This window comes from Lithobates pipiens, unplaced genomic scaffold, assembly GCF_037356315.1.
Source record: "Lithobates pipiens isolate NorthernLeopardFrog02 unplaced genomic scaffold, aLitPip1_a1.2 Scaffold_18, whole genome shotgun sequence".
NCBI classification, from domain to species: Eukaryota; Metazoa; Chordata; class Amphibia; order Anura; family Ranidae; genus Lithobates; species Lithobates pipiens.
Genome location: NW_027507758.1, coordinates 487,932,412 through 487,959,020, shown reverse-complemented (window position 1 = coordinate 487,959,020; position 26,609 = coordinate 487,932,412). Strand labels below are relative to the sequence as shown.

At 44.8% G+C, this 26,609-nt stretch overlaps 1 protein-coding gene across 1 annotated transcript in view; it reads left to right on the top strand.

Annotated features, from left to right (window-relative positions):
* Nucleotides 1-26,609, top strand: part of LOC143988729 (uncharacterized) — a 64,393-nt gene that overhangs the window by 31,960 nt on the left and 5,824 nt on the right. Inside the window, exon 2 of the mRNA XM_077488522.1 lies at nucleotides 25,976-26,029. Coding sequence (XP_077344648.1) covers nucleotides 25,988-26,029 — 42 coding nt within the window. The 5' untranslated portion in view covers nucleotides 25,976-25,987. The remainder of the gene's footprint in view (nucleotides 1-25,975; nucleotides 26,030-26,609) is intronic.

The following is a 26,609-nucleotide window of genomic DNA, read 5'->3' as shown; positions in this document are numbered from 1 at the left end:
TTCTTTGCCATGAGGTGCGATGTTGAACTTCCAGTGACCAGCATGAGCGAGTGAGAGTTTGAACACACCAGCTCCCCATTCACACCTGAGACCTTGTAACACTAACGAGTCACATGACACTGGGGAGGGAAAAATGGCTATTTGGGCTCAATTTGGATATTTTCACTTGGGGGTGTACTCACTTTTGTTGCCAGCAGTTTAGAAATTATTGGCTGCGTGTTGAGTTATTTTGAGGGGGACAGCACATTTACACTGCTATACAAGCTGTACACTCACTACTTTACATTTTAGCAAAGTGTCATTTCTTCAGTGTTGTCACATGAAAAGATGTATAATAAAATATTTACAAAAATGAGAGAGGTGTACTCACTTTTGTGAGACCCTGTATATGTAATGCACTGCATAAAATTTGATGGCCCTATAGAAGTACCTGTAAGGCACAAACATAAAATGACGGCTTGAGTATACTGTCGTTATCGGTTGTTCATTGCAAAGCACTCTTATTAAATCATTTTAATGGTTGTCTCTTGTTCGTTGTTGCTCTCCCGCCTGCATTATATTCTTTAGAAGCGTGCCTTTGGTTTGTCTTTGATTTCTCCTCTCTGTGTCCCGGCTGGTGCTTGATTCACCTGGAGCAAGGCAGATTTATGTGTGTTGCTGCTGCCACTTCTCTCCGGCTTACACTCATTCCTGGTAAAGCCAAGGGGAATACTTCTACATTGAGCTAGCAGGTAATTCACCTGGGAGCTCACCTACCTGCTTCTGACAGAAGATCATAATGTCTTGAAAATGACTAGCTCTTTATAAATGACAAGGGATCTTATTTTATTTTTGGAGCTGTGATGTATCCTCCATCTTGACTGTCACATGTATAGGTAACCTATTTCAGGAGAGTCAAATACAAATATATAGGTGTGCAGAATTCACGCTGCATGCCTGGTTAAAAGGGCTAGTCTTACTGATATTTCTGGTCCTAGATGGAGTCCAATGGATTGAGAGAACTAAATTTAGAAATTAGAGATCAACTCAAAATGCCATTATGGTTGACAAATCACTGTATATCATAAACCAATTTCCATGAAAAACCATTGCTATTTTGGATTTTCAGCCAGTGTTGAATCTCTGGTACTACTGATCTGTAGCCACTTTCTGTGTAAATGTATACAATCTGGCTGCATGCCAGATCTCCGGGAGGGCTTCCATATGGCAATTAAAAGTGGACCAAATCTATGAAATGTGCATCGAAGTGGCCGCTTGTAGTCTATCCCAGTGATTCCTAACCCTCATACTCAAACATCCCTAACAAGTTAATGTTCATCATTTCCTTCATCTTGTGCAAGTGCTTTCAATTGCGGCTCTCTGTGTGTCGCAGTAGTGTGAAGGGAGCCTTAAAGTTGCATGACAGGTGGCAACCCATTGATTTCAATGGCACCTGTTCTGATCGATAGAACGTAAAGTTGTAGCGACTTTGAAAAGGTTTATACACTACTTTGATGCAAACTGAGTGCCAGAGAGTGTAAAGTTGCTTCAAAGTCGCACTAGTGAGAACGAAGCCTTAACTTCCTAAATGAAGGGCCAGTTTACTATCCTTCAGACTATAGGTGGGCCAGACTAAATAACTGATGGGACTAGAAAATGCCACAGTGTCTGGGAGTAAGCTATACCGCTGGCTTGGTGGTCAGTGAGTAAAAAAATGAATTGTGCCCCATCATTAGTGAAGGAAGGAATAGTTCCCTGTTGGTGTCAGTGGAAAGAATCATGCCTTATTGTTGGTATTTGTGGGAGGAACAGTATTCCATCATTTAGATCAGTGAGAAGAATAATGTTCCATCATTGGTTGTCAATGGGAGGAATTTTGCCCAATTTCTTGGTGTCCCTGGAAGCAATGGTGCCTCATTGTTGATGTCAGTAAGAAGAATAGTACCCCAAGGGACTGCGGTTTGGAGTCCACTGCTTTAAATTAATGCCCGTGCCCGGGTATTTTATCTAATGGAAATTCCCAGAACATGGCTTGTTGAAAATACTTAAGAACGGAGGGTGGAAACCTCTGGAAGCCTGTGTGACAGGGGCAGTGCAAGGGCACTGTTGGAAGATGGAATTAGAGCCTTGTCACCTCATATTACAAAGTGATTATGATACTCTTTGAGTTAAAGCGTTTGTAAACCCTGCTTAGTCATTTTTACCTACAGGTAAGCCCATAATTAGACTTAACTGTAGATAAAATGAATATTCCCTAAACATACACTGTTTAGGAGATACTCGTCCTGCATGTAGTCAGTGACATCACTGGACCATGCGCTGTGAAGGTCCGGCATACCGCACCAGAACCAAGGGCTCCTGCGCTTATCCGTGGGAGTGACATAATTGCAGCTCCAGCCAATCGCATAGACGGAGCACGAACCCGGAAGAAAGACTGGGGGGAACGTGTCATTGGTGACAGTACTGGAGAGGGCTTTGTTCCAAGGTCTTTCATAGTATGCAATGCTAGCACTACATTCCTCTCTTCCTCTGCCTTTATGGAAAGGCCTTTTTTTATACTTGAAGTTCAACAGTAATTGGTTTAAAATAGTTAGGATCACCAATTATTTTAAATGAAAACTTCAAACTATATTGAAAGTTATTTTTGAAATTTATGTTCAGCTTAACCACCTCAATACAGGGCACTTATACCCCCTTCCTGCCTAAGCCAATTTTCAGCTTTCAGCGCTGTTGCAATGACAATTGTGCAGTCATGCTACACTGTACCCAAACAGAGTTTTCATAATTTTGTTCCAACAAATAGAGCTTTCTTTTGGTGGTATTTGATCACCTGCGCATTTTTTAATTTTTGCTAAACAAATAACCTAAAATTTTAAAGGAAAAAAAGTTTATTTTTGTTAGAAAATTTTGTAAATAAGTTCCTTCATTGATGGGCACTAACGAGGTGCCACTGGTAGGCAGCACTACTGGGCACTCAAAGGCTACACTGGGTACTGATGGAGAGCACTGATACTGGCCACTGGGGATGTGCACTAATTGGCATTTTCCTGGTGGTCCTGTGTGGGTATCCGAGGCGGGGGCTGCGCTGATAAATTAGATGAATTGGTAATGTTATCATGTACCCGATCCCCATTCACATAGGATCTGGGGGCCCCCTTCTTAAAGGGAGGCTTTTAGATTCCGGTAAGCTTCCCGCCCACATACCCCGACAACATGCCCTCAACATATGGGGGCAAGGTGCTTTGCCCCCCCCCCCCAATGTTGAGGGCACACGGCCTTGTATGGTTCAGGAATGTAAACATCCCTTGTAATAGAAGAAAAGCATAATATGACCTCTTAAATGAGATCTGGGGTCAAAAAAGACCTCAGATCGCATATTTACACTAAAATGTAATTTGAAAAAAAATAATAAAAAAATGGCCCTTTAAGAGCTATGGGCGGAAGTGGTGCAATGGTATGGAGATGGGTAGGAGCCATCTTCTGCTCTCTCGTCTCCATACCTAACACGGAAGAGGACCCCATCGCTGCTGCCAACAGCTCTGGTAAGCGGCGGAGGGCACCAGAGAGCTGTGGAAGGGGGGACCCCTCTCCTACCGCTAAGTGATCTTGCAGCAAATCTGCCTCAGTGACCACGTTATCGAAAACCGGACTGCTCGCTGAAGAGGAGGATACTGGGGTTATGGCAGCTAGTTGCTGCCATAACAAAGATATCCCTCTTCAGAAAGAGGACGTATTTCGGTGTGCGGCGGTTCGGAAATGGTTAAGCAACTCGGTAAAGTAATTGCCAGACCATTGTTCCTAATTTTTACGAACAGTCTACAGATGGGAATGGTATCAGCTGATTGGAGAAAAGCCAAAGTAGCACAAACATTTAAGAAAGGGCCAAGATGCATCTCTGGGAATTACAGACCAGTTAGCCTAACATCAATAGTATGCAAGCTCTTGGAGGGGATAAGGGACTATATACAAGATTTTAGTAGTGAAAACGGTTTCATTAGCAGTAATTGGCATGGATTCATGAAGAATCGTTCTTGCCTTCTATGAGGTGAGCTGCCATCTAGATAAAGGAAGGCAGGTGGACGTGGTGTATGTGGATTTTGCAAAGACATTGATACAGTTCCCCATAAATGCTTACTGTACAATCTAAGGTCTGTCGACATGGACCATATGGTGAGTACATGGATTTAAAACTGGCTACAGGGGGGATTTCAGAGGGTGGTGATAAATGTGTAGTACTGGGAATGGTCCTGTGTGGAAAGTAGGTTCCCCCAGGTTTCTGTCCTGGGACCAATATTATTTAATTCATAAACGACCTGGAGGATGGGATAAACGGCTCAATCTCTGCAATAATTTCTCCACAGGATGTGGAAACCTTTCAGGAACATCTGAAGAAATGAATGTGGTAGGCAACTACATGTCAAATGAGGTTTAATGTAGAAAATTTTTAAATAATGCGTTCGGGTGGCAAAAATATGAATGCAACCTACTCACTGGGGGAGAACCTCTGGGGGGAATCTAGGAATGAGAAGGACCTGGGGATCCTAATAGATGATAGGATCAGCTGCTGCAAGCAAAGCAAACAGAATATTGGCATGCATTAAAAAGGATATTAACTCCAGAGATAAAACGATAATTCTCCCACTCTACAAGACTCTGGTCCTGCTTCACCTGGAGTATGCTGTCCAGTTCTGGGCACCAGTCCTCAGGAAGGATGTGCTTTAACTGGTGAGAGTCCAGAGAAGGACAACAAAATGAACAAAGGGACTGGATGATATTCGTTATAAGGAAATATTACGAGCACTGAACTTATTCTCTCTGGAGAAGAGACGCTTGAGAGGGGATATGATTTCAATGTACAAATACCATACTGGTGACCCCACAATATGGATAACACTTTTCCGCAAAATGGAATTTAAAAAGACACAAGGCCATTTGCTAAAATTAGAAGAGAAGCTGTTTAAACCTTAAACTGTGTAGAGGGCTCTTTACTGTAAGAGCGGCAAGGATGTGTAATTCTCTTCTACAGGCGGTGGTCTCAGCAGGGAGCTTAGATCATTTAAAAAAAACTATTAGATAAGCACCTGAATGACTACAACATACAGGGATATACAATGTAATACGGACATAAAATCACACACACAGGTCGGACTTTATGGACTTGTCTTTTTTTAACCTCACCTACTATGTAACATTTCTGCAGCCCATGAGGGGCAAACATTGGGATTACAGTACCCCAGGTACCACATAAAACCTCTTTCACACTGGGGCATTTTTCAGGTGCTTGTGGGCTAAAAATAGCGCATGTAAAGCACCTGAAAAACACTTCCCCTGCAGTCCCAGTGTGGAAGCATTAGTGCTTTCACACTGGGGCAATGCACTGGCAGGACGTTAAAAAAAAAAAAAAAAAGCCCTGTAAGCAGCACCTTTTGGGGCAGTGGAGGTGGTGTGTATGCACTGCTCCTTCACCGATCCTGCCCATTGAAATGAATGGGCACTGCTGCCGAAGTGCCAGCATAGTGCTTTGGCAGTGGAGCTACATGGGCGCATTTAACCCTTTATTCTGCCACTAGCAGAGGGTAAAAGCACCCTGGTTATCGGCTGAATTGCGCCCCTAAAATGATGGTAAAGTGCATCTTAAACTAGCGGTGTTTTACCATAAACGCTTGCCCGCCCCAGTGTCTTATTGTAAAGATAATGGCCAAATAAAGGTCTGACTATACAGGGGGAGGGAGGGAGACGTTTTACCTGATAAAAAAAAAAAAAGACTGACCATAGAGGGAAGAAGACAGAAGCAAAGGCAAAACTTTTTTCATGTTGTATAGTGGAGGAGGGGGGGGGGTCTCCAAACTTTATGAACAAAGGGACAATTTACTGCAAAACGTGCGACTCCCAGGATTACCAGAATCTTCCATGTCCACATTGGAAGATTTCCCCTCCTCCTGTGTTTGTGGCAACCCAAAATTTTGTGAAATTCTTTAACTAAACACATCAAGTAGATGAAAACCTTGCAGGTGTTCCAATCCTTTTCCACACCAAAAGGAAAAAATAAAATGCTGCCTTTCGTTCATAATTTAATGAAAGGAATAAAAAAGCAACCCGGCGTAGCTAAAAAGCATGCTCATCAGATGCCGCTTGCTTTAAAACTCTTTAGTGAAATGCAGCCTCAGAGTGTACATTCTAATAAGAAATAACTGGGATGAATTATCCACTTCTATTTGTGTATGTAAAGTGCATCAGTTGATCCTGTAAACTTGCTTTTTTAACCACTTGCTTACTGGGCACTTAAACACCCTTCCTGCCCAGACCAATTTTCAGCTTTTGGTGCTCTCACACTTTGAATGACAATTACTCAGTCATGCAACACTGTACCCAAATGAATTTTGTGTCCTTTTTTTTCCCACAAATAGAGCTTTCTTTTGGTGGTATTTGATCACCTCTGGGGTTTTTATTTTTTGCACTATAAATGAAAAAAGACCGAAAATTTTGAAAAAAAACACATTTCTTTGTTTCTGTGATAAAATTTTGCAAATTATAATTTTTTTTTCATAAATTTTGGCCACAATTTATACTGCTACATATCTTTGGTAAAAATAACCCAAATTATTGGATATTATTTGGTCTTTTTGAAAGTTAGAGAGTCTACAAGCTGTGGTGCGAATCGCACAAAATTGATCACATCTGATGTACTGGTGGCCTATCTCATTTCTTGTGACCCGAACAAGTCAGGAAAGTACAAATACCCCCCAAATGACCCCTTTTTTGAAAGTAGACATTCCAAGGTATTTACTAAGATGCATGGTGAGGTTTTTGATGTTGTCATCTTTTTCCCACAATTCTTTGCAAAATGAAGATTTTTTTTTTTTTTTTTTTTTCTCACAAAATTTTTAATGTAATAGGTTATTTCTCTCACATGGCATGTGTATACCACAAATGACACCCCAAAATACGTTCTGCTACTCCTTCTGAGTATTACGATACCAAATGTGTGAGACTTTTACACAGCCTGGCCACATACAGAGGCCCAATATTGAAATAGCACCATCAGGCGTTCTAGGAGCATAAATTACACATTTCATTTCTCAACCACCTATTACAGTTTTGAAGGCCCTGGAGCACCAGGACAATGGAAATGCCCACAAAGTGACCCCATTTTGGAAAGCTAACACCCCAACGTATAATCTATGAGGCATATTGAGTCGTTTGAATGGTTCATTTTTTTTCCAGAAGTTTTGGGAAAATGTGGAAAAAAAATGAAAACGCATTTTTTTTTACGCAAAGTTGTCCATTTATAAGATATTTCCAACACATAGCATGTACATAGCAAAAATGACACCCCAAAATACGTTCTACTACTCCTCCTGAGTATAACGATACCAAATGTGTGAGACTTTTACACAGCCTGGCCACATACAGAGGCCCAATATTGAAATAGCACCATCAGGCGTTCTAGGAGCATAAATTACACATTTCATTTCTCAACCACCTATTACAGTTTTGAAGGACCTGGAACACCAGGACAATGGAAATGCCCACAAAGTGACCCCATTTTGGAAAGCTAACACCCCAACGTATAATCTATGAGGCATATTGAGTCGTTTGAATGGTTCATTTTTTTCCAGAAGTTTTGGGAAAATGTGGAAAAAAAATGAAAACGCATTTTTTTTACGCAAAGTTGTCCATTTATAAGATATTTCCAACACATAGCATGTACATAGCAAAAATGACACCCCAAAATACGTTCTACTACTCCTCCTGAGTATAACGATACCAAATGTGTGAGACTTTTACACAGCCTGGCCACATACAGAGGCCCAATATTGAAATAGCACCATTAGGCGTTCTAGGGGCATAAATTACACATCTCATTTCTCAACCACCTATTACATTTTTGAAGGCCCTGGAGCACCAGGACAATGGAAATGCCCACAAAGTGACCCCATTTTGGAAAGCTAACACCCCAACGTATAATCTATGAGGCATATTGAGTCGTTTGAATGGTTCATTTTTTTTCCAGAAGTTTTGGGAAAATCTGGAAAAAAAATGAAAACGCATTTTTTTACACAAAGTTGTCCATTTATAAGATATTTCCAACACATAGCATGTACATAGCAAAAATGACACCCCAAAATACGTTCTACTACTCCTCCTGAGTTTAACGATACCAAATATGTGAGACTTTTACACAGCTTGGCCACATACAGAGGCCCAACATGCAAGGAACACCATCAGGTGTTCCAGGGACACATAGCATGCACATACCAAGAATTACACCCCAAAATACATTCTACTGAGAAAAGAGTAAACAAAAGATTACCTGTGGTTTTAGCAGCGCAGTTGTCCACAGGATGATAGCACTGGTCCAGGCAGCAGGCAGGGACTTGGTCAACAAAAGTGAACACAATTTTCCAGGCAACAGGCAGGTATACTGTCCATAGTCATTATTGGCAGCAGGCAGGGATACTGTCCATATACAGTCCAAGGTCAGTGCAGGCAGAGATCGTCAGCATTGCCAAAATATTGGTCCTGGTAGTAGGCAGGAACATGGTCCATCCATGTGCTGTGGTCAGTTCATGCGACAGGCAGAGGCATGATGGTATAGGTCCTACAGGCAGCAGGCAGAAGTAGGGCCTTTTTCAGGACAGAATGGGGATAGGGGTAGAGGCTTCTCCCACCCAAATCTCTTTGAAGCCTCCGAGTCTCCAGACCCTAATCTAGGAATGAGAAAACAAGGGAAATTGTCTTCTTCATCCAAAAAAACTATTCTGGAGCCCCTCACATATGTGAGACCCCTGTTATGAATCCCACTAGTCCACAGAGGGTACAAGATCAGTCCAAGAGGCAGGCAAAAGGCATGGTCAAACAGTCCAGGGTCAGTTCCAGATCAGGCAGAGGTATGTACAGAATCAGTAGGCAGAAGCGTGGTCGAATAACAGTCCAGGGTCAGTTCCAGATCAGGCAGAGGCGTAAACAGAATCAGTAGGCAGAAGCGTGGTCGAATAACAAGCCAGGGTCAGTTCCAGATCAGGCAGAGGTATGTACAAAATCAGTAGGCAGAAGCGTGGTCGAATAACAAGCCAGGGTCAGTTACAGAGCAAGCAGAGGCATAAGGGGTTTGAAGGTAAATGGCAGGAAGTGAGGGTTATGGTTACCATACTTCACTAATAATTCACTAAAGTATGGTAACGGCGGAAACAGTCACCTATGCAGAGGCCTGGTTGGGAAGGGCATTGGGCACAGTGATAAGTGGTGTCTCTTCTCACTCTTCGTTTGCTGCACACCCGACATTTTTTCTGACATCTTCGGCCTGTTGGTTTGGGAGGGATTTTGTCAGGAAAGTGGCGTTCAGAGAGTCTGCTAATTACATCGGATCGAATGTTTTGTGGTGGGCCGTTGGGGTAAATAAGGGCAGTGGTGATTTCCTCCTGGTAGCCAAGGAAGGGTATGGGTCTTTCTGTGGACTTACGATAAATGACATACGTGTTGTATATGGCCAAATTAAAGAAATAAATTGCAATTTTTTTATACCACTTGTATGTTCTTCTCGTGGCAAGATAGGGTTCGAGCATCTGGTCGTTCATGTCGACACCCCCCATGAACATGTTGTATTCATGGATACAAGTGGGTTTTAGTATTGGGCCATCCTGGTGATCTCAACAAAAGTGTTGTTGTGGATCGAAGAAAGCATGTAGACATCCCTTCTGTCCCTCCACTTCACAGCCAAAATTTCCTCGTTCCGTAAGCTCGCCGCTTCGCCTTTTCTTAGCCTTTTGTTGACGAGGCTTTGAGGAAAGCCCTTCCGGTTCGTTCGTACGGTGCCACATGCTGGAGTTTGCATTCTATGGAGGTTGCGGAACAGGGGTAAACTGGTATAAAAATTGTCCACATACAGATGGTAGCCTTTCTCAAGGAGTGGGTTTATGAGTTCCCAAACAACTTTTCCACTCGATCCGATGTATTCGGGGCAATTAGGGGGATGTAGCTGGGTGTCCTTCCCTTCGTATACCATGAAGGAATATGTATACGCTGTGGCTCGATCACACAACTTATACATTTTCACCCCATAGCGGGCCCTTTTGGAGGGAATAAATTGCTTTAGGCCCAGCCTGCCAGAAAATTTTATCAGGGACTCATCCACACATATGTGTTGGTCTGGGGTAAACAACTGGGGGAACATCTGAGAAAAATAATTTATTAGCGGCCGAATTTTGTAAAGTTTATCAAAATTTGGGTCATTCCGGGGAAGGCATTGGGTATTGTCATTAAAGTGTAGGAATCTCATTATCGTTAGATATCTGGTCCGGGACATTATTGAGGAAAAGATGGGCATGTGATAGATGGGGCGGGATGACCAATATGCATGTATTTCATTTTTATTGTTTAGTCCAATACAAAATGTGAGGCCCAAAAAATTTTTAAACTCCTCCACTGTTAGGGCTCTCCACTTGTAGGGACGGGCATAAGAGGACGTTGGGTTGCTTTCAATAAATTGTTGGGCATATAGGTTGGACTGGACAACAATGGATTCAAGCATGTCCTCTGTAAAAATTAGGTGGAAAAAGTCCATCAGGGAAAAATTTTGTGTGTCCACCTGGACTCCTGGGTTGGCAGTGAAAGGGGGAACGTTGGCTTCTCCTGAGTTAGGAGAAAGCCACAAGGGGTTCTGGAGGGAATAGGGAAGGCTGGCATGGGACCTAACCCTTTGGGGCCGAGTTGACACCCCACTTGTACGTGGCCTTTGCCGAGGTACTGTGGTGCTGGTGGATGGCACTGGGTTGCCGGTGGATGGCTCTGCGGTGCTGGTGGATGGTACCGCCTCCTCACCAGTGCGCCTTCGTCTGACGGGCGGACTATCATCTTCCTCCTCTGAGGCTGTCATGGTACCGCTGCTGAGGACAGGCTCGTAGTCCACGTCAGAATCTGAATAGGAGGAGGAATCCGAAGCGGAAACCTCCCCGTTGCTCTCGTCGGCTGCAAGGATATCATATGCCTCCTCAGCTGAATACAATCTTTGTGACATTTTTATTGACCACAAATGGCACTGACAGGTGACGCTGATTTGGCAGATGACACTGACAGGTGACGCTGATGTGGCAGGTGACACTGACAGGTGACGCTGATGTGGCAGGTGACACTGACAGGTGACGCTGATGTGGCAGGTGACACTGACAGGTGACGCTGATTTGGCAGATGACACTGACAGGTGACGCTGATTTGGCAGATGACACTGACAGGTGACGCTGATGTGGCAGGTGACACTGACAGGTGACGCTGATTACAGGTGACACTGACGTGGCAGGTGGCACTGACAACTTGTGGCACTGACAAATGGCACTGGAGGCAGATGGCACTGGAGGCAGATGGGGCTGACAGATGTCGCTGGCAGATGTCGCTGGCAGATGTCGCTGACAGATGTCGCTGGCAGATGTCGCTGGCAGATGGCACTGGCAGATGGCACTGGCAGATGGTGCTGGCTATTTGCTCTAGCAAATGGGGCTGGCAGATGGCAGTGCGGCTGGCAGGTGGCACTGGCGGCACTGGCGCTGGTGGCACTGGCGGCACTGGCGCTGACGGCACTGGCGCTGACGGCACTGGGGCTGACGGCACTTCGGCTGAAGGATGGCACTGGCGTTGGCAGGTGGCACTGGCAGGTGGCACTGGCACTGGCAGGTGGCGCTGGCACTGGTAGGTGGCACTGGGGTGACGGCACTGGGGTGATGGCACTGGGGCTGACGGATGGCACTGGCAGGTGGCACTGGCGCTGGCAGGTGGCGCTGGCACTGGCGCTGGTAGGTGGCACTGGCGGCACTGGGGCTGACGGCACTGGGGCTGACGGCACTGGGGCTGACGGCACTGGGGCTGACGGCACTGGGGCTGACGGATGGCACTGTCGCTGGCACTGTCGCTGACGGATGGCGCTGGCAGGTGGCACTGGGCTGACAGATGGCACTGGGCTGACAGATGGCACTGGGCTGACAGATGGCACTGGGCTGACAGATGGCACTGGGTTGACAAATGGCACTGGCACTGGGACTGACAATTGGCACTGGGACTGACAATTGGCACTGGGACTGACAATTGGCACTGGGACTGACAATTGGCACTGGGACTGACAATTGGCACTGGGACTGACAATTGGCACTGGGACTGACAATTGGCACTGGGACTGACAATTTGCACTGGTACTCAATACGGATACAATGTTTCACTCACAGATCCTCTCTCTCCTCACACGCTGTCTCTGTGTGAGGAGAGAGAGACACGGCAATGGGAGATGATCTCATATGTTTACATTTGAGATCATCTCCTATTGGCAGCTTAGATCGCTCTGTGAACGGCCGCTTTGATTGGCCGTTCACGGCGATCTGTATTCGCCTGTCTCCGGGAGACACGGCGAGTGCAAAACTTCCGCGATGCGCGCCCCCGGCGGCGCGCATTGCGGAAGTAAACACCTGGCCGTCCAGGGACGGCCAGGCGAGGGAAGCCGCCCGCCCGAAGGCCGGCATTCGGCTATAGGGCGGGCAGGAAGCGGTTAAACAGGCTAAATGGAGTACATATGTCAAAAGTGACCAATAGCCCCACCTACTGGCTAAGAGAAATACAGAATGTTAATATATAATATTTCATGCTTGGCTAAAAAGTTTTCAATTTTTTCGAGTCTCACATAAATACAATACAATAAAAGGAGTGTTTTTAATCATTTCCCTACCCCTCTCCAGAACAGAAGAATCTGCATCACTGTTCTACTTTTAATTTTGTTTCCACCTGCTGTAAAATCCAGGAGTGTTCTTGTTCTGGCAGAAGACATATTGACTGTATGCAGAGTACGTAGAAGCGTGATTTCACCTAAAACACACTGTCTACGGTTAAACTGTTCAGTATTTTAAAAACAGCGTAACTGCCTACAAATAAACACTATTTTTGAATTTCAGGATAAGTTTGTGTACAGTACACAGTGATTATTCCTCTTTAGAACACAAGCATGCTTACCTCGGGAAACTCCAGGATAGTTATGATGCCCAAATTCATAATGGTTTAGCATTCAAAGACCTTTTATAACATTTATTGATGTGTATTATTTGTTGTTTGTTGACAGTGAGAAACTCTGTTTTGTTGCAAAACAGATTCAAACAAATAGTTGTGCTGGCAGCCTTAGTAACACAGTGTGCTAAGTGCAGTGATTGGCAACAGTCAACCACAAACAGGATAGAGAGGATCTGAAAGCTGTGCCCAAAAAAAGGCAAGAGACTAGTTACGAATAATGTCTGTGGGCCTCCTAGCAGCATATCTTTAACCACTTGAGATCCGCGCTATAGACAAATGACGGCTACAGCGTGGATCTCAATTTTCGGGACTACGTCTATTGACGTCGTCCCCTTTAAGAGCTCCCTGCGTGCTCCCGGGAGCGCGCATCGGGGAAAATCTGTGTTGGCTGTGTCCCCTGGACACAGCCAGTCACAGATCGCTGTAAACGGGCAATCACAGCGGCCGTTTACAGCGCGATCGCCGCCTCCAATGGGTGATGATCTCAAATGTAAACAAATGAGATCATCACCCATTGCCGAACGTGTCTCCTCACACAGCGATAGCGTGTGAGGAGACCGAAGGATTTAGTGAGTTTTACAGCATACTAAAAGTGACAGTAAACCTATTAAAAACCCTGCCAGTGCCCAGATCTACCCCACCTGTGGCCACCTGTGCCCACCTGTGCTCCATCTGTGCACCGCCAGTGCCAATCGGTGCCCATCTGTGCCGCCTCAGCAGTGCCCATCTGTGCCGCCTCAGCAGTGCCCATCTGTGCCGCCTCAGCAGTGCCCATCTGTGCCGCCTCAGCAGTGCCCATCTGTGCCGCCTCAGCAGTGCCCATCTGCTGCCTTATCAGTGCACATCCGTGCAATAAATCAGTGCCCATCTGTGCCGACCTATCAGTGCCCATCTGTGCCGACCTATCAGTGCCCATCTGTGCCGACCTATCAGTGCCCATCTGTGCCGACCTATCAGTGCCCATCTGTGCCGACTCAGCAGTGCCCATCTGCCCCCTCAGCAGTGCACATCCGTGCAATAAATCAGTGCACATCTGTGCCGACCCATCAGTGCCCATCTGCCGCCTCAGCAGTGCCCACCTGCCGCCTCAGCAGTGCCCATCTGTGCCGCCTCAGCAGTGCCCATCTGCCGCCTCAGCAGTGCCCATCTGTGCCGCCTCAGCAGTGCCCATCTGTGCCGCCTCAGCAGTGCCCATCTGTGCCGCCTCAGCAGTGCCCATCTGTGCCGCCTCAGCAGTGCCCATCTGTGCCGCCTCAGCAGTGCCCATCTGTGCCGCCTCAGCCGTGCCCATCTGCCGCCTCAGCCGTGCCCATCTGCCACCTCATCAGTGCACATCCGTGCAATAAATCTGCACATCTGTGCAATAAATCAGTGCACATCTGTGCCGACCCATCAGTGCCCATTTGTGCCACCTCAAAAGCACCCATCTGTGCCACCTCATCAGTGCCCATCAGTGCTACCATGGCTAAACGTGTCTTTTCCGCTGAGGAGGCGTACCAAATTATTTCCGTGGCCGACGAGAGCAACGGGGAGCTCTCCTCTTCAGATTCCTTTTCGGATTCGGATGACGACGTAAATTATGAGCCAGTCCTTAGCAGTGAAACACTGACTGATGAATCCGAGGAGGAAGATATCCGGCCCATCAAGCGAAGGCGTTCTAGTGAGGCAGTGCCGTCCACCAGCACCGCAGTGCCCCAGCGAGAAAGGCCAAGTACCAGTGGGGTGTCATCTCAGCCCCAAAGGGTTAGGAGCCATGCTGGCCTTCCCTATGCCCTTCAGAACCCCTTGTGGCTTCCTCCTAATTCAGGAGAGGCCAATGTTCCCCCTTTCACCGCCCAGCCAGGAGTCCAGGTGGACACGGAGAATTTTAGCCCTATCGATTTTTTTTTTTATTTAATTTTTACGGAGGACATGTTGGCGTCAATTGTGGCCCAGTGCAACCTGTATGCACAACAATTTATTTTTCAAAATCCGACCTCCTTTTATGCCCGTCCCTACGAATAGAGAGACCTAACGGTGGAGGAGTTCAAGCTTTTTTTAGGCCTCACATTTAATATTAGACTCGACAAAAAAAATCAATTGCATACCTACTGGTTAACCCACCCCCTCCACCACTCACCGCTCTTCTCCGCGGTAATGCCCAGACACAGATATCAGATGATCCTGAGGTTCTTACATTTCAGTGACAATTCCCAGTGCCTTCCACGAAACGATCCAAATTATGACCGCCTTTACAAAATTCGACCAATACTAAATTATTTTTCAGAGATATTCCCCAAATTGTTTACCCCGGACCAACACATATGTGTGGATGAGTCCCTTATTAAATTTAGTGGCAGGCTTAGAATGAAGCAATTTATGCCCAGCAAAAGGGCCCGCTATGGGGTGAAGGTCTACAAATTATGTGACCGAGCCACAGGGTACACATATTCCTTCAAGGTGTACGAAGGGAAGGACACCCAGCTACAGCCCCCTAATTGTCCGGACTATTTGGGATCCAGCGGAAAAATTGTTTGGGACCTCATATACCCCCTACTGGATAAAGGCTACCACCTCTATGTAGATAACTTCTACACATCTCTGCCCCTGTTCCACAACCTTCACCGGAAGAAGACGCCAGCATGTGGCACTGTAAAAAAGAATCGGAAGGGCTTTCCTCAAAGTCTGGTGAACAAGAAGCTGCGGAAAGGAGAAACCGCAAGTCTAAGAAACAAGGAGGTTCTGGCAGTGAAGTGGAGGGACAGAAGGGATGTGTATATGTTGTTGTCTTCTATCCACAACGATACCTTCGTGGAAATCCCCAGAAGGAATGGCCCCGTAAAGAAACCCAAATGTATTTCCGAGTATAATTTGTTCATGGGAGGAGTCGACTTCAACGACCAAATGATGGAACCATATCTGGTCACAAGACGGACATATCATTGGTACAAAAAAGTAACAATTTATTTTTTTCAATTGGCCATTTATAATTCATATGTAATTTACCGCAACGCCACCCAAAACCCCAAACGTTTCTTTGGCTACCAGGAGGAAGTTTTCACAGCCCTTATTTTCCCAAACGGCCCACCAGAAAATATCAGATCAGACATTGTTAGTCGACTCTCCGAGCGCCACTTTCCGGATAAAATTCCCCCCACACCAACAGGCAAAAGACGCCAAAAAAGATGTAAGGTGTGTACCAAAGCAGGAGTCAGAAGAGACACATCTTATTATTGTGCACAATGTCCTTCCCAACCAGGCCTCTGTATAGGCGACTGTTTTCGGCGTTACCATACTTCAATAAATTTTTAGTGAAGTATGGTAAACATAATCCTCAGTTCCTGCCTTCATACACCTTCACACCCCTTATGCCACTGCCTGCTCTGTAACTGACCCTGGCTTGTTATTTGACCACTCTTATGCCTGCCGATTCTGTACATACCGCTGCCTGATCTGGAACTGACCCTGGACTGTTATTCGGCCACGCTTCTGCCTAACGATTCTGTACATACCTCTGCCTGATCTGGAACTGCCCCTGGACTGTTATTCGACCATGCTTCTGTCTAACGATTCTGTATATATCTCTGCCTGATCTGGAACTGACCTTGGACTGTTTGACCACGATATTTGCCTGCCTCTTGGACTGATCTTGTATTCTGCAACTGGACTAGTGGGATTCAACACGGGGTCTCACATATGTGAGGGGCTCCAGTATAGTTTTTCTGGAAGAAGAAAACAATTTTCTTTTCTTATTCCTAGATTAGGGTCTGGAGACTCGGAGGCTTCAAAGAGATTTGGGAGGGAGAAGCCTCTACCCCTATCCCCATTCTGTCCTGAACGAGGCTCTACTTCTGTCTGCTGCCTGTAGGACTTACTGCCATCATGCCGCACTGACCACACCACAAGGACCTGCCTACTACCAGGACCAATATTTTTGGCACTGCTGACATCTCTGCACTAACCCTGGACTGTAATATGGACAGTATCCCTGCCTGCTGCCTGAAAAACTGTGTTCGCTGTTGCTGACCAAGTCCCTGCCTGCTGCCTGGACCAGTGATATCCTCCTGTGGACAACTGCGCTTCTAAAACCACAGGTAATCTTTTCTTTACCCTTTGCTCAGCATAATGTATTTGGGGGTGTAATTCTTGGTATGTGCAGGCTATGTGTCCCTGGAACGCCGACGGTGTTTCTTGCATGTTGCGCCTCTGTATGTGGCCAGGCTGTATAAACGTCTCACACATGTGGTATCGTTATACTCAGGAGGAGTAGTAGAATGTATTTTAGGGTGTTATTTTTGCTATGTGAATGCTATGTGTTGGAAATATCTTATAAACGGACAACTTTGTGTAGAAAAAAAATGCGGTTTCATTTTTTTCCACATTTTCCAAAAACTTCTGGAAAAAAAATGAACCATTGAAAAGACTCATTATGCCTCATAGATTATACGTTGGGGTGTTAGCTTTCCAAAATGGGGTCATTTTCTAGACGTTTCCATTGCTCTGGTGTTCCAGTGCCTTCAAAACTGTAATAGGTGGTTGAGAAATGAAATGTGTAATTTATGCTCCTAGAATGCCTGAAGGTGCTACTTCAAAATTAGGCCTCTGTATTTGGTCAGGCTGTGTAAAAGTCTCACACATGTGGTATCGTTATACTCAGGAGGAGTAGTAGAACGTATTTTGGGGTGTTATTTGTGGTATTCACATTCCGTGTGGGAGAAATAAGCTATTACAATGAAAATTTTGTGGAAAAAAAAAAAAAAAATCGTAATTTTGCAAAGAATTATGGGAAAAAATTACAACTTAAAATAACTAACCATGCCTCTTACTAAATACATTGGAATGTCTACTTTCCAAAAAGGGGTCATTTGGGGGGCATTTGTACTTTCCTGGCTTGTTAGGGTCTCAAGAATGGAGATAGGCCTTAGTACATCAGATGTGATCTTTTTTTGCAAATCTTTATGATTTGCACCATAACTTGTAGACTCTATAAATTTCACACAGATCATATAATATGCAAAAATTTGGGTTATTTTTACCAAAGATGTGTAGTAGTATAAATTGTGGCCAAAATTTAGGAAGAAAAATTGCTAATTTGCTAAATTTTGTCACAGAAACGAAGAAAAATTCATTTTTTTTCAAAATTTTCGGTCTTTTTTCATTTATAGCGCAGAAAATAAAAAACCGAGAGGTGATCAAATACCACCAAAAGAAAGCTCTATTGGTATGAAGAAAAGGACAAAAAAATCATTTGGTTACAGTGTTGCATGACTAATTGTCATTCAAAATGTGAGAGCACTGAAAGCTGAAAATTGGTCTGGGACTGAGGGGGGTTTAAGTGCCCAGTAAGCAAGTGGTTAAAGCGGTTTTGCACCTAAAAAAATGTAACTTGTTATTAAAAGCACATGATAGCATACTTAAATGAACCCTGAAAAAAAAAAATATTCAGTACTTAGCTTATATTTCAGATGTTTGTGCTGACTTCCGTGCTGTCCTCCTGTGGGAGTAGGCGTGGTTATCATCCTCTCAATGGTCCCTGGGAAATTTCTAAGCTATTTCCCAAGAATCCATGGGGACAATGAAATTGCGAAATCTCGTGAGATTTTGGGAGGACGCCGGTCACGTGACGAGGGCGTGTCCAAAATTGCCATTTTTAAAGTGGGCAGGCAGCTGTATCTGCCATTACCACCGGAGCATGCTGGGAGCCGAGCGTCATAGAATAGAGGAAGTAAATGCCTGTGGGCTTCAGACGCCCACACTTAAAATGGAAACCGCTTGACTACTTTTTTAAAAGTTATCCGAAGCAAAAGAATCGTCACGCCGGGGTCAAAAACACGCCGATTGTGAATGCTAACTGACGGTAGCAATCGCCCACCAGTGACACGGGTAAGAAAAAAAAAAGCAGCGGAATCCCGCTTTAAGGCCCCATTCACACCTGAGACCCGGAAGTACACGGAGAGAGAGGGTGGAGTCTGGTCATGTGATAGATGTGGGATAGGTCAGCTGATCCTTTTTTTTTTTTTTTTTTGCTGCTGCTTCTGTTTATCATATGATTGGTTGACCGATCTCTCGGATCTCACGCAAGATTCCGCCCCCTTAGCCAAGTGTTTCCAGGGTGGACGGGACAAGGAAGTAGACGTATGTAGTGTCAAAACAGGGATGGTCAATGCAATGTAATAATGCCGCTTCATCTCCACTAGCAGCCTTATGTACCGGAATCCTGCCTTTAACCACTTCAGCCCCGGAAGATTTACCCCCTGAATGACCAGGCCATTGTTTGTGATACGTCACTGCGTCTCTTTAACTGACAATTGTGCGACGTTGTACCCAAATAAAATTGATGTCCTTTTCTTCCCACAAATAGAGCTTTCTTTTGGTGGCATTTGATCACATCTGCGGTTTTTATTTTTTGCGCTATAAACAAAAAAAGCGTCAATTTTCAAAAAATACAATATTTTGTACTTTTTGCTATAATAAATATCCCCTAAAAAATTAAAATCACAGATCGCCACCACTATTAGTAAAAAAATAAATAAATAATGAATATAATAAAATTTTTATAAATCTATCCCCTATTTTGTAAATGCTATTACTTTTGCGCAAACAATTCTATGCTTATTGCGATTTTTTACCAAAAATATGTAGAATACACATATGGGGTTGAACTGAGAATTTTTTTATTTTCTTTTAAAAAGCAATTTTTTTTCTCAGTTCAGCCTGATATGTATTCTACATATTTTTGGTAAAAATCGCAATAAGCGTAGATTGGTTTGTGCAAGTAATAGTGTTTACAAAATAGGGGATAGATTTATAGCATTTTTATTATTATTATATTTTCTTTTACTAGTAATGGTGGCGATCTGCGATTTAAAAAAAATATATATATATATTTTTTTTTTTTTATCGTGACTGCGACATTATGCAGACATTTCAGACACACTTTTGACACATTTTTGGGACCATTGGCATTTATACAGCGATTGGTTGTATAAAAATGCACTGATTACTGTAAAAATATCACTGGCACGGAAGGGGTTAACACTAGGGGGCGATCAAGGGGTTAAATTTGTTCCCTCTCTGTGTTCTAACTGAAGGAGCGATGGGACTGTCTAGCGGAGATTACAGATCACTGTTCATACTTTGTATGAACACACGATCAGTCCCTCCTCCCCTCAGAGAACCGGGATCTGTGTCCTGATTCTCGGTGTGTCACGAGTGATCACGGGTACCCGGCAGTCATCGCGCCCGCTGGGCATTCACACCGGCTCGGAGGTGAGCGCGTGCCCCTAGTGGCCACAGGGGAAAAGCGGTGTAACACAACGTCGTTTTGCCCAGCCGTGCAATTCTGCCACAGTAAAACTGCGACGGCTGGTCAGCAAGTGGTTAAACACGGCAGCTCCGGAGGGTTTATTCCCCGCCCCCACCCTTCCTGACAAATCCTTTTTTTTTCCGGCACTGCATTACATTAATTGACAATTGCGCGGTTGCATGACACTGTACATAAATAAAATTTGATGTCCTTTTTCCCCACAAATAGAGATTTATTTTGGTGGTATTTGATCACCTCTGCACTTTTTTTATTTTGAGCATTAAACAAAAAAAGACCGCCAATTTTGAGAAAAATACAATATTTTTTAATTTCTGCTATAAAACACGCCCCCCCCCCCCCCCCCCCCCAAAAAAAAGTAAAAAAATAATCAAATTTCTTCATCAATTTTGGCCAATATGTATTCTGCTACACAGGGCTGGCCCAAGACATTTTTCTGCCTGGGACCATATATCTCCGGGGGCGGCTGCAGAGCGCACTGCACAGAAACACTCAGCATCTTTGGCTCCCATTTAGGGCTGAATTCAGGCAAAGATTCTGCCCTGATTCGTCCCTGAAACTGAGAACAGGGACGCGCAGCATTGCTGTGCCATCCACGGCCAGTTTAGTTGTGAACCCAGCCTCAAACCCTGCCCTCTGGCAGTGTTTATTGTGTCTATAAAAGAACAAAGACAGAGGGCGCAACCAGCCTTGGGCATTATCTTTGTAACACAGTCATTTATTAAAAATACAATGATATACTCACAAAGGAATATTGTGTTTAAGCAATAAAAAGTCCATCAAGTCATCCAGCAGGGTCAGCTGGCCTGCTAATTGGGGTGGAATGAGAGTCTAAAGAGAGCTGATGCATTTCAAGGGGTATCCCCTCTGAGGAAGAAGGGATACCCCTCGAAATGCATCAGCTCTCTTAGGTGGTCGGCTACAGTATTTATTTTTGTAATTGATATTGACTTGGTATCAGCGTCCGGTGATCTCCTGTACAACAGAGCTCAGACTGGGGGTACTGAACTTCAGATGAGAAAAGTCAGGTTCCGTCCCCTCCAAGATAGGACTTTGTTGTGTGTTGCAGCTTAGAACTAGATGGACACAAATACAAATCAGTTGGCAGATAAAATAGTTCTCAGGGCTCATTTACACTGCAATATGCAATATAAGTTTGTAGTGCATTTACAAACACTGCACTTTGTTTTGTTTTTTGGCATCATTTTTTTTCTCTATATTTTGTATGCAAACGTTTTCCCCGTGCATTTATGCACGTTCTGTTGCTTTTACCTGCGTTTATGCTCCTTCCTGTGTGGAAAGATGCATGTTGCTGTAGTGTCAGGTTTCTGTGCCATCTGTGTTCCATTGGGAAGATTCCCACTAACTTCCTCTCCTATAGCCACAACAGGAAACTAGAAAATCCCTCCAAAGTGAGGGAATCCCTGTTTTTTACCAATGCTAGTGTCCCCATTGGAAGATTTTCCCCTCTATTACCAGTCTGGGGACAATCCAAAATTTGGATTTTTTTTGTGACAATGGTAAACGGGGCAATTAGAGAATCTGAATCTCCCCAATGGGGGACACAGAAAACTGTACAATCCTGGCAGGTGTACTAATCCCTCTCCATTCTTTCCAAACTACAACAAAAATTGCCTTTAGTTATACTTTACCTTTGTTATTAGGTATACTCAGTGTTTTTTTTTTTTTTTACAGTTCCAAGTAAACTGGCAAAAAGTATGCTTGCTGCTAAGGCAGGAGATTTAACTAGTGGCATCCCGTCTATGCCTAAGGAAGTCACTGAGGAGACCATGTCTACTGTTAGACAAGGAAAAAGGATCATTATATGGTAAGCATTAATTGTCATATATAAAATTGTATTACTGTGTGTGTGTCTATATGTACCGTAGTGTAGACTGAAGAGAGAGTTGGAGCACAATAAGCACAATTATTAGTGGCAAAACCCCCAGCAATGTTTCCGTGAACACAATACTAACCCCCAGTGTTGTCAGTGGATGCAATAGTAAACCCTAACATTGGTACTTGGTTAGTGTGTTAATTGACATCCCATCCCCATTGGTGATTAGTTGCTGTGGTTTTCTTTAACCCCCCTCACTGGTGGTTGGTGGCAATGAATTTTAAACTCCTCCCCCCTTATTGGTGGTCAATGGCAGTGTTTATTTAACCGCCCTCATTGATGGGCATTGGCGATATTTATTTAATCCCCTCCATCAGTGGTAAATGACAGTTTACCTTCCACAAATTTGTGGTCCCCTTTTTTTTTTTTTTTACCTTTTCACCCTCATTAAGGCTAATTTCACATCTGTGTGGGTGGGGCTGCTGCGGGACCCGCACAAATACTGGCAGCCGCAACCACCCAAACAGAGAAACGCGGGACCTGTGGGTGAGTGCCATTAATCCTAATGGCACGCTGCCCAGACTGGAAATTAAAACTCTACTGGGAAATGAGGTTCCTGTGTGGGGTGCGATTTAAAAAAAATAGTGCGGGGGCGTGGCTGAGAACGACATGTGAGAGGACGTGCATCACGGAGCTCCCGCAGTGATCCTTCAACGATCCTCTTCCCAGCCTGCTACAACACCCGAAATCGGGTTGATCCCCGCTGATGTGCCTGGAGTCACTGCAAAGGTCTGCGGAGATCATGCTGACCCAAAAACATGCGGAGGCCGGGATGCCGGATTTCCAACATGGTGCCGCGGCACCTCTCTCACAACGTGCACGAGGCACGGAGAAGAATAAAGAAGCCGGTAAGGCCCCTAAGACCCCTAAAAGTACAGCGAAAGACTCCCCGAGGGACATGCTATACTATTCCCAGAAAATAGTGCCCCAGATGGCCCAGGGGAGTGGGGAGGACATACCTGCCACCCCTGCTGTATTCCACACTCAGCATGAGGAGGGGAGTCATGCACAGGGCCCTGCAACGTCCCCCAGCCAGAGCCTTCCTGACATGGAAGAGGAGGATGAGGAAGAGGAAGCAGTTCAGCCCTCCCTGGCAGACATAGTAAGGGCAGTACAGAAATGCACAGCTTCAGTTCACACTCTGCAGGATCAATTTGGTGGTCTGAAGGAAGAACTGGGGTTGATTAGGTGTGATCCACAGAAAACGAGGGAGTGCACTACCGCGACCGAAGGCCGCATCAGTGAGATAGAGGACAAGCTAACACCCCTGTTAAGAGATACGCAAATCACAGCCAGGATTGCGAGGGCAAATGAAATTAAATCCGATGTAATTGAAAACCGCCTGAGACGGAACAATATCCGTATTGTGGGGCTCCCTGAGAAGACGGAGGGTATGGACCCCGCGGACTTTGTTGAACAATGGCTATTGGAGGTATTTGTGAAAGATGTGTTCACCCCAAAAATCATGTTATACGCAGACGATACCATGCTACTCCTGGGAGACCCATCTGATTCCCTGCGGGAGGCTATGGTAACATTAGGAAAGTTTGGAGTTTATTCGGGACTGACCATAAATTGGACCAAATCCTCCCTGCTGCTGCTGGATGCCAAACCGGACAGTGGAGGTCGGATAATACATGACGTGCCGGTGTCCACGGGTATGAAGTACTTGGGTATACAGGTCACGTGAGAACCACTTGACTATATTTCCCTTAACCTGACCCCACTATTACATAGAATTCGAAACAAAACCAAAATTTGGTCCCTTCTTAAGATGTCTCTGGTCGGAAGAGTTAACCTGATAAAGATGATCTTTATGCCCCAACTTATATATTCTGCACAATACCCCTATGGTAATTCCTCTGAAGTTTTTTCGCATTATCAATTTTCCACTCAATTTTTAGAGATTTCATTTGGTTAGATAAACCCTCAAGGATAAAACTAGAACAACTACAAAAGTCCAAGGAGGCAGGGGGCCTTGCCCTCCCTAATCCTTGGGCCTACTACCTGGCAGCGCAGGCACAGCATATAGCCAGGGCTATGCCAGAGGGGTCCGGGGGAAGGAGGGGACCATACCTTTGGAACCAATTAGGGCCCTGATGTGCTTGGCTTCCGGCCATGGCGATGTACCCTCAGGTATGGAGGCCTTGGCTTACGCAAAATCAAACAAACGATTGCCCACTTAGGCTCTTATGCAGAAAATCTGGAATAAACTTCGACAACTGCAGGGGGTGGAGGGCTTCACTGAGTACAGCCCAATATGGGAGAATAGGCACTATGAGGAGCTATTATTGCTGGTTTGTGGCACTCGGTGGAAGAGATATGGGGTTACGCATTTGGGACAAATTTTTACAGCAGGGAGGCTGACCCCCTTCCCCCGATTTGAGGGAGAGATTTCATCTCCCACAGTCCATGCTCTTCTACTACCTACAACTGCAACATGCAGTGAAGGCGCAGGCTGGGGGGACCCCGTGGACTCTTTCACTGACCCCGATCTTCCAATCTATGGCTAACGTAACACAGTTCCAGGGCTTTATCTCTATAACTTACTCTATGGTCCTTACTGCCTGCCTCAGAGGCTTTCCGCAGATGGCACTAAATAAATGAAAGAGGGATTTTGGTACATTTGAGGATGAGCAATGGGAGGAGACACTACAGGCAGTACAATATTGTTCGGTAAATGTGGCCCAGTGGCTATCTCAATTATATATTGTGCTCAGAGTACACTACACACCTGACAGACTGTTTGGGGGTGCGACAGGACTCAGGCTGCCCCAGGTGCGCGAGAGACCACGGGGATTTGATCCACCTGCTGTGGAGATGCCCCAAACTGCACTTATTCTGGACAGGGGCACTGGGCAATATTAACAGTGTTTCAGACTACCATACCCTCAGACCCAAAACCATGTCTACTCAGGATCCTAGACGACGTTTCCATGGGGGACAATAGTAGACAGGCCGTGGCCAGGGCCCCGTTCCAAGCACGAAAGATGATTCTTCGACATTGGAAAGCGACCGAGCCTCCGGCACTGGGGGAGTGGATTGCCCAAATGGGGGACACCATTAGGATGGAAAAGTATATCTTTCAACATAGAGGGTGACCGGAAAAGTTTGAGAAACTCTGGGCACTCTGGTTGGATACTCTCTGCCTTTCTCCGGTTGATCTGGTCATGGACAGACTGCTGAGATAAAAGCAGGGGAAGTGAGATTTGAGTTGGGGGGGGGGGGGGGGCACTAACTGTTAGACACCTAGGCAATTTTTTATGGGTGAATCGAGGCACAGCCAGGATATATGGTGTCAATATCTAAGGTGGTTGGGATGATATGGCGTGAGAAGTTGTGAAATAAATGCTTGAATATTCCTTTTGTAGAGATGAATAAGTTTGTGCTGTGACAAGAATCTATGCTTGAGATGTAAGCTGCAAGTTGTACTTATATGTTTTTGTTATTTAATAAACTTTCTCTGATTTAAAAAAATAAATAAAAATAGTGCAGGGACCTCTTTCCTGTGTGTCTTTGGACATGGAAGCCATTCAAATGACTGGGCTCACATGCCTGCACAAACCGCGCCCGTGTGTGAACCTAGCCTAATGGTCATTGGCTGTGTTTTATTGACCCTTCTAGTTAATGGTCACGTTTATTTAACCTCCTAATGATGGTCATTGTTTACCGCATTTGTTATGTAGTTGTGTGTGTGTGTGTGTGTGTGTGTGTATTTCTGTGCCTCATTCTAATGTCTGTTATTTCTTTTATAGACAAATCAGAAGATGATCCCCAGGCATCTAGAGAGAAGGATCTTCAGAAAAAGAGTAAGGCTAAAATAATGTTACATTTGCATCAATTCACAAAGCTATAACATAAAGATAAGGATCTTTATTTTTTGCCCATTTGACTTTATTTTCAAATGTCATTGGCTCTCACCTGTCACTTTTTTAAAATAAGGATCCTTATTTCTGGGGCTTTAGCTTTGTGAACTGAGCCCATTCTCTGAAATGCTTATGAATGCACATAGCATTGATAGTCTGCTCATTAATTCTACCAGAGAGATAGTATAGGGCAGTGATGGTGAAATTTGGCACCCCAGATGTTTTGGAACTACATTTCCCAAGATGCTCATGTACTCTGCAGTGTAGGACATGCAGCATGTGGGTTAACCGTAGACTGTAGAAAATATACATGCAGGATAAAAATAAATAAAAACAAATCAACAATTTTGAAAATCATCCTCTTAATGTGCCACTATAATTAAAAATAAAAACATAGCTAGGAAGTTAGCGTTTTTCTTAGCAGAAGAAACTTTGCTGGAATTTTTTGCTAAATTAAAACCCTCTTTCTCTCACCTGGCATTGTTTTAATTAATGTATAGGGGTGCACCGATACATTCTTTTT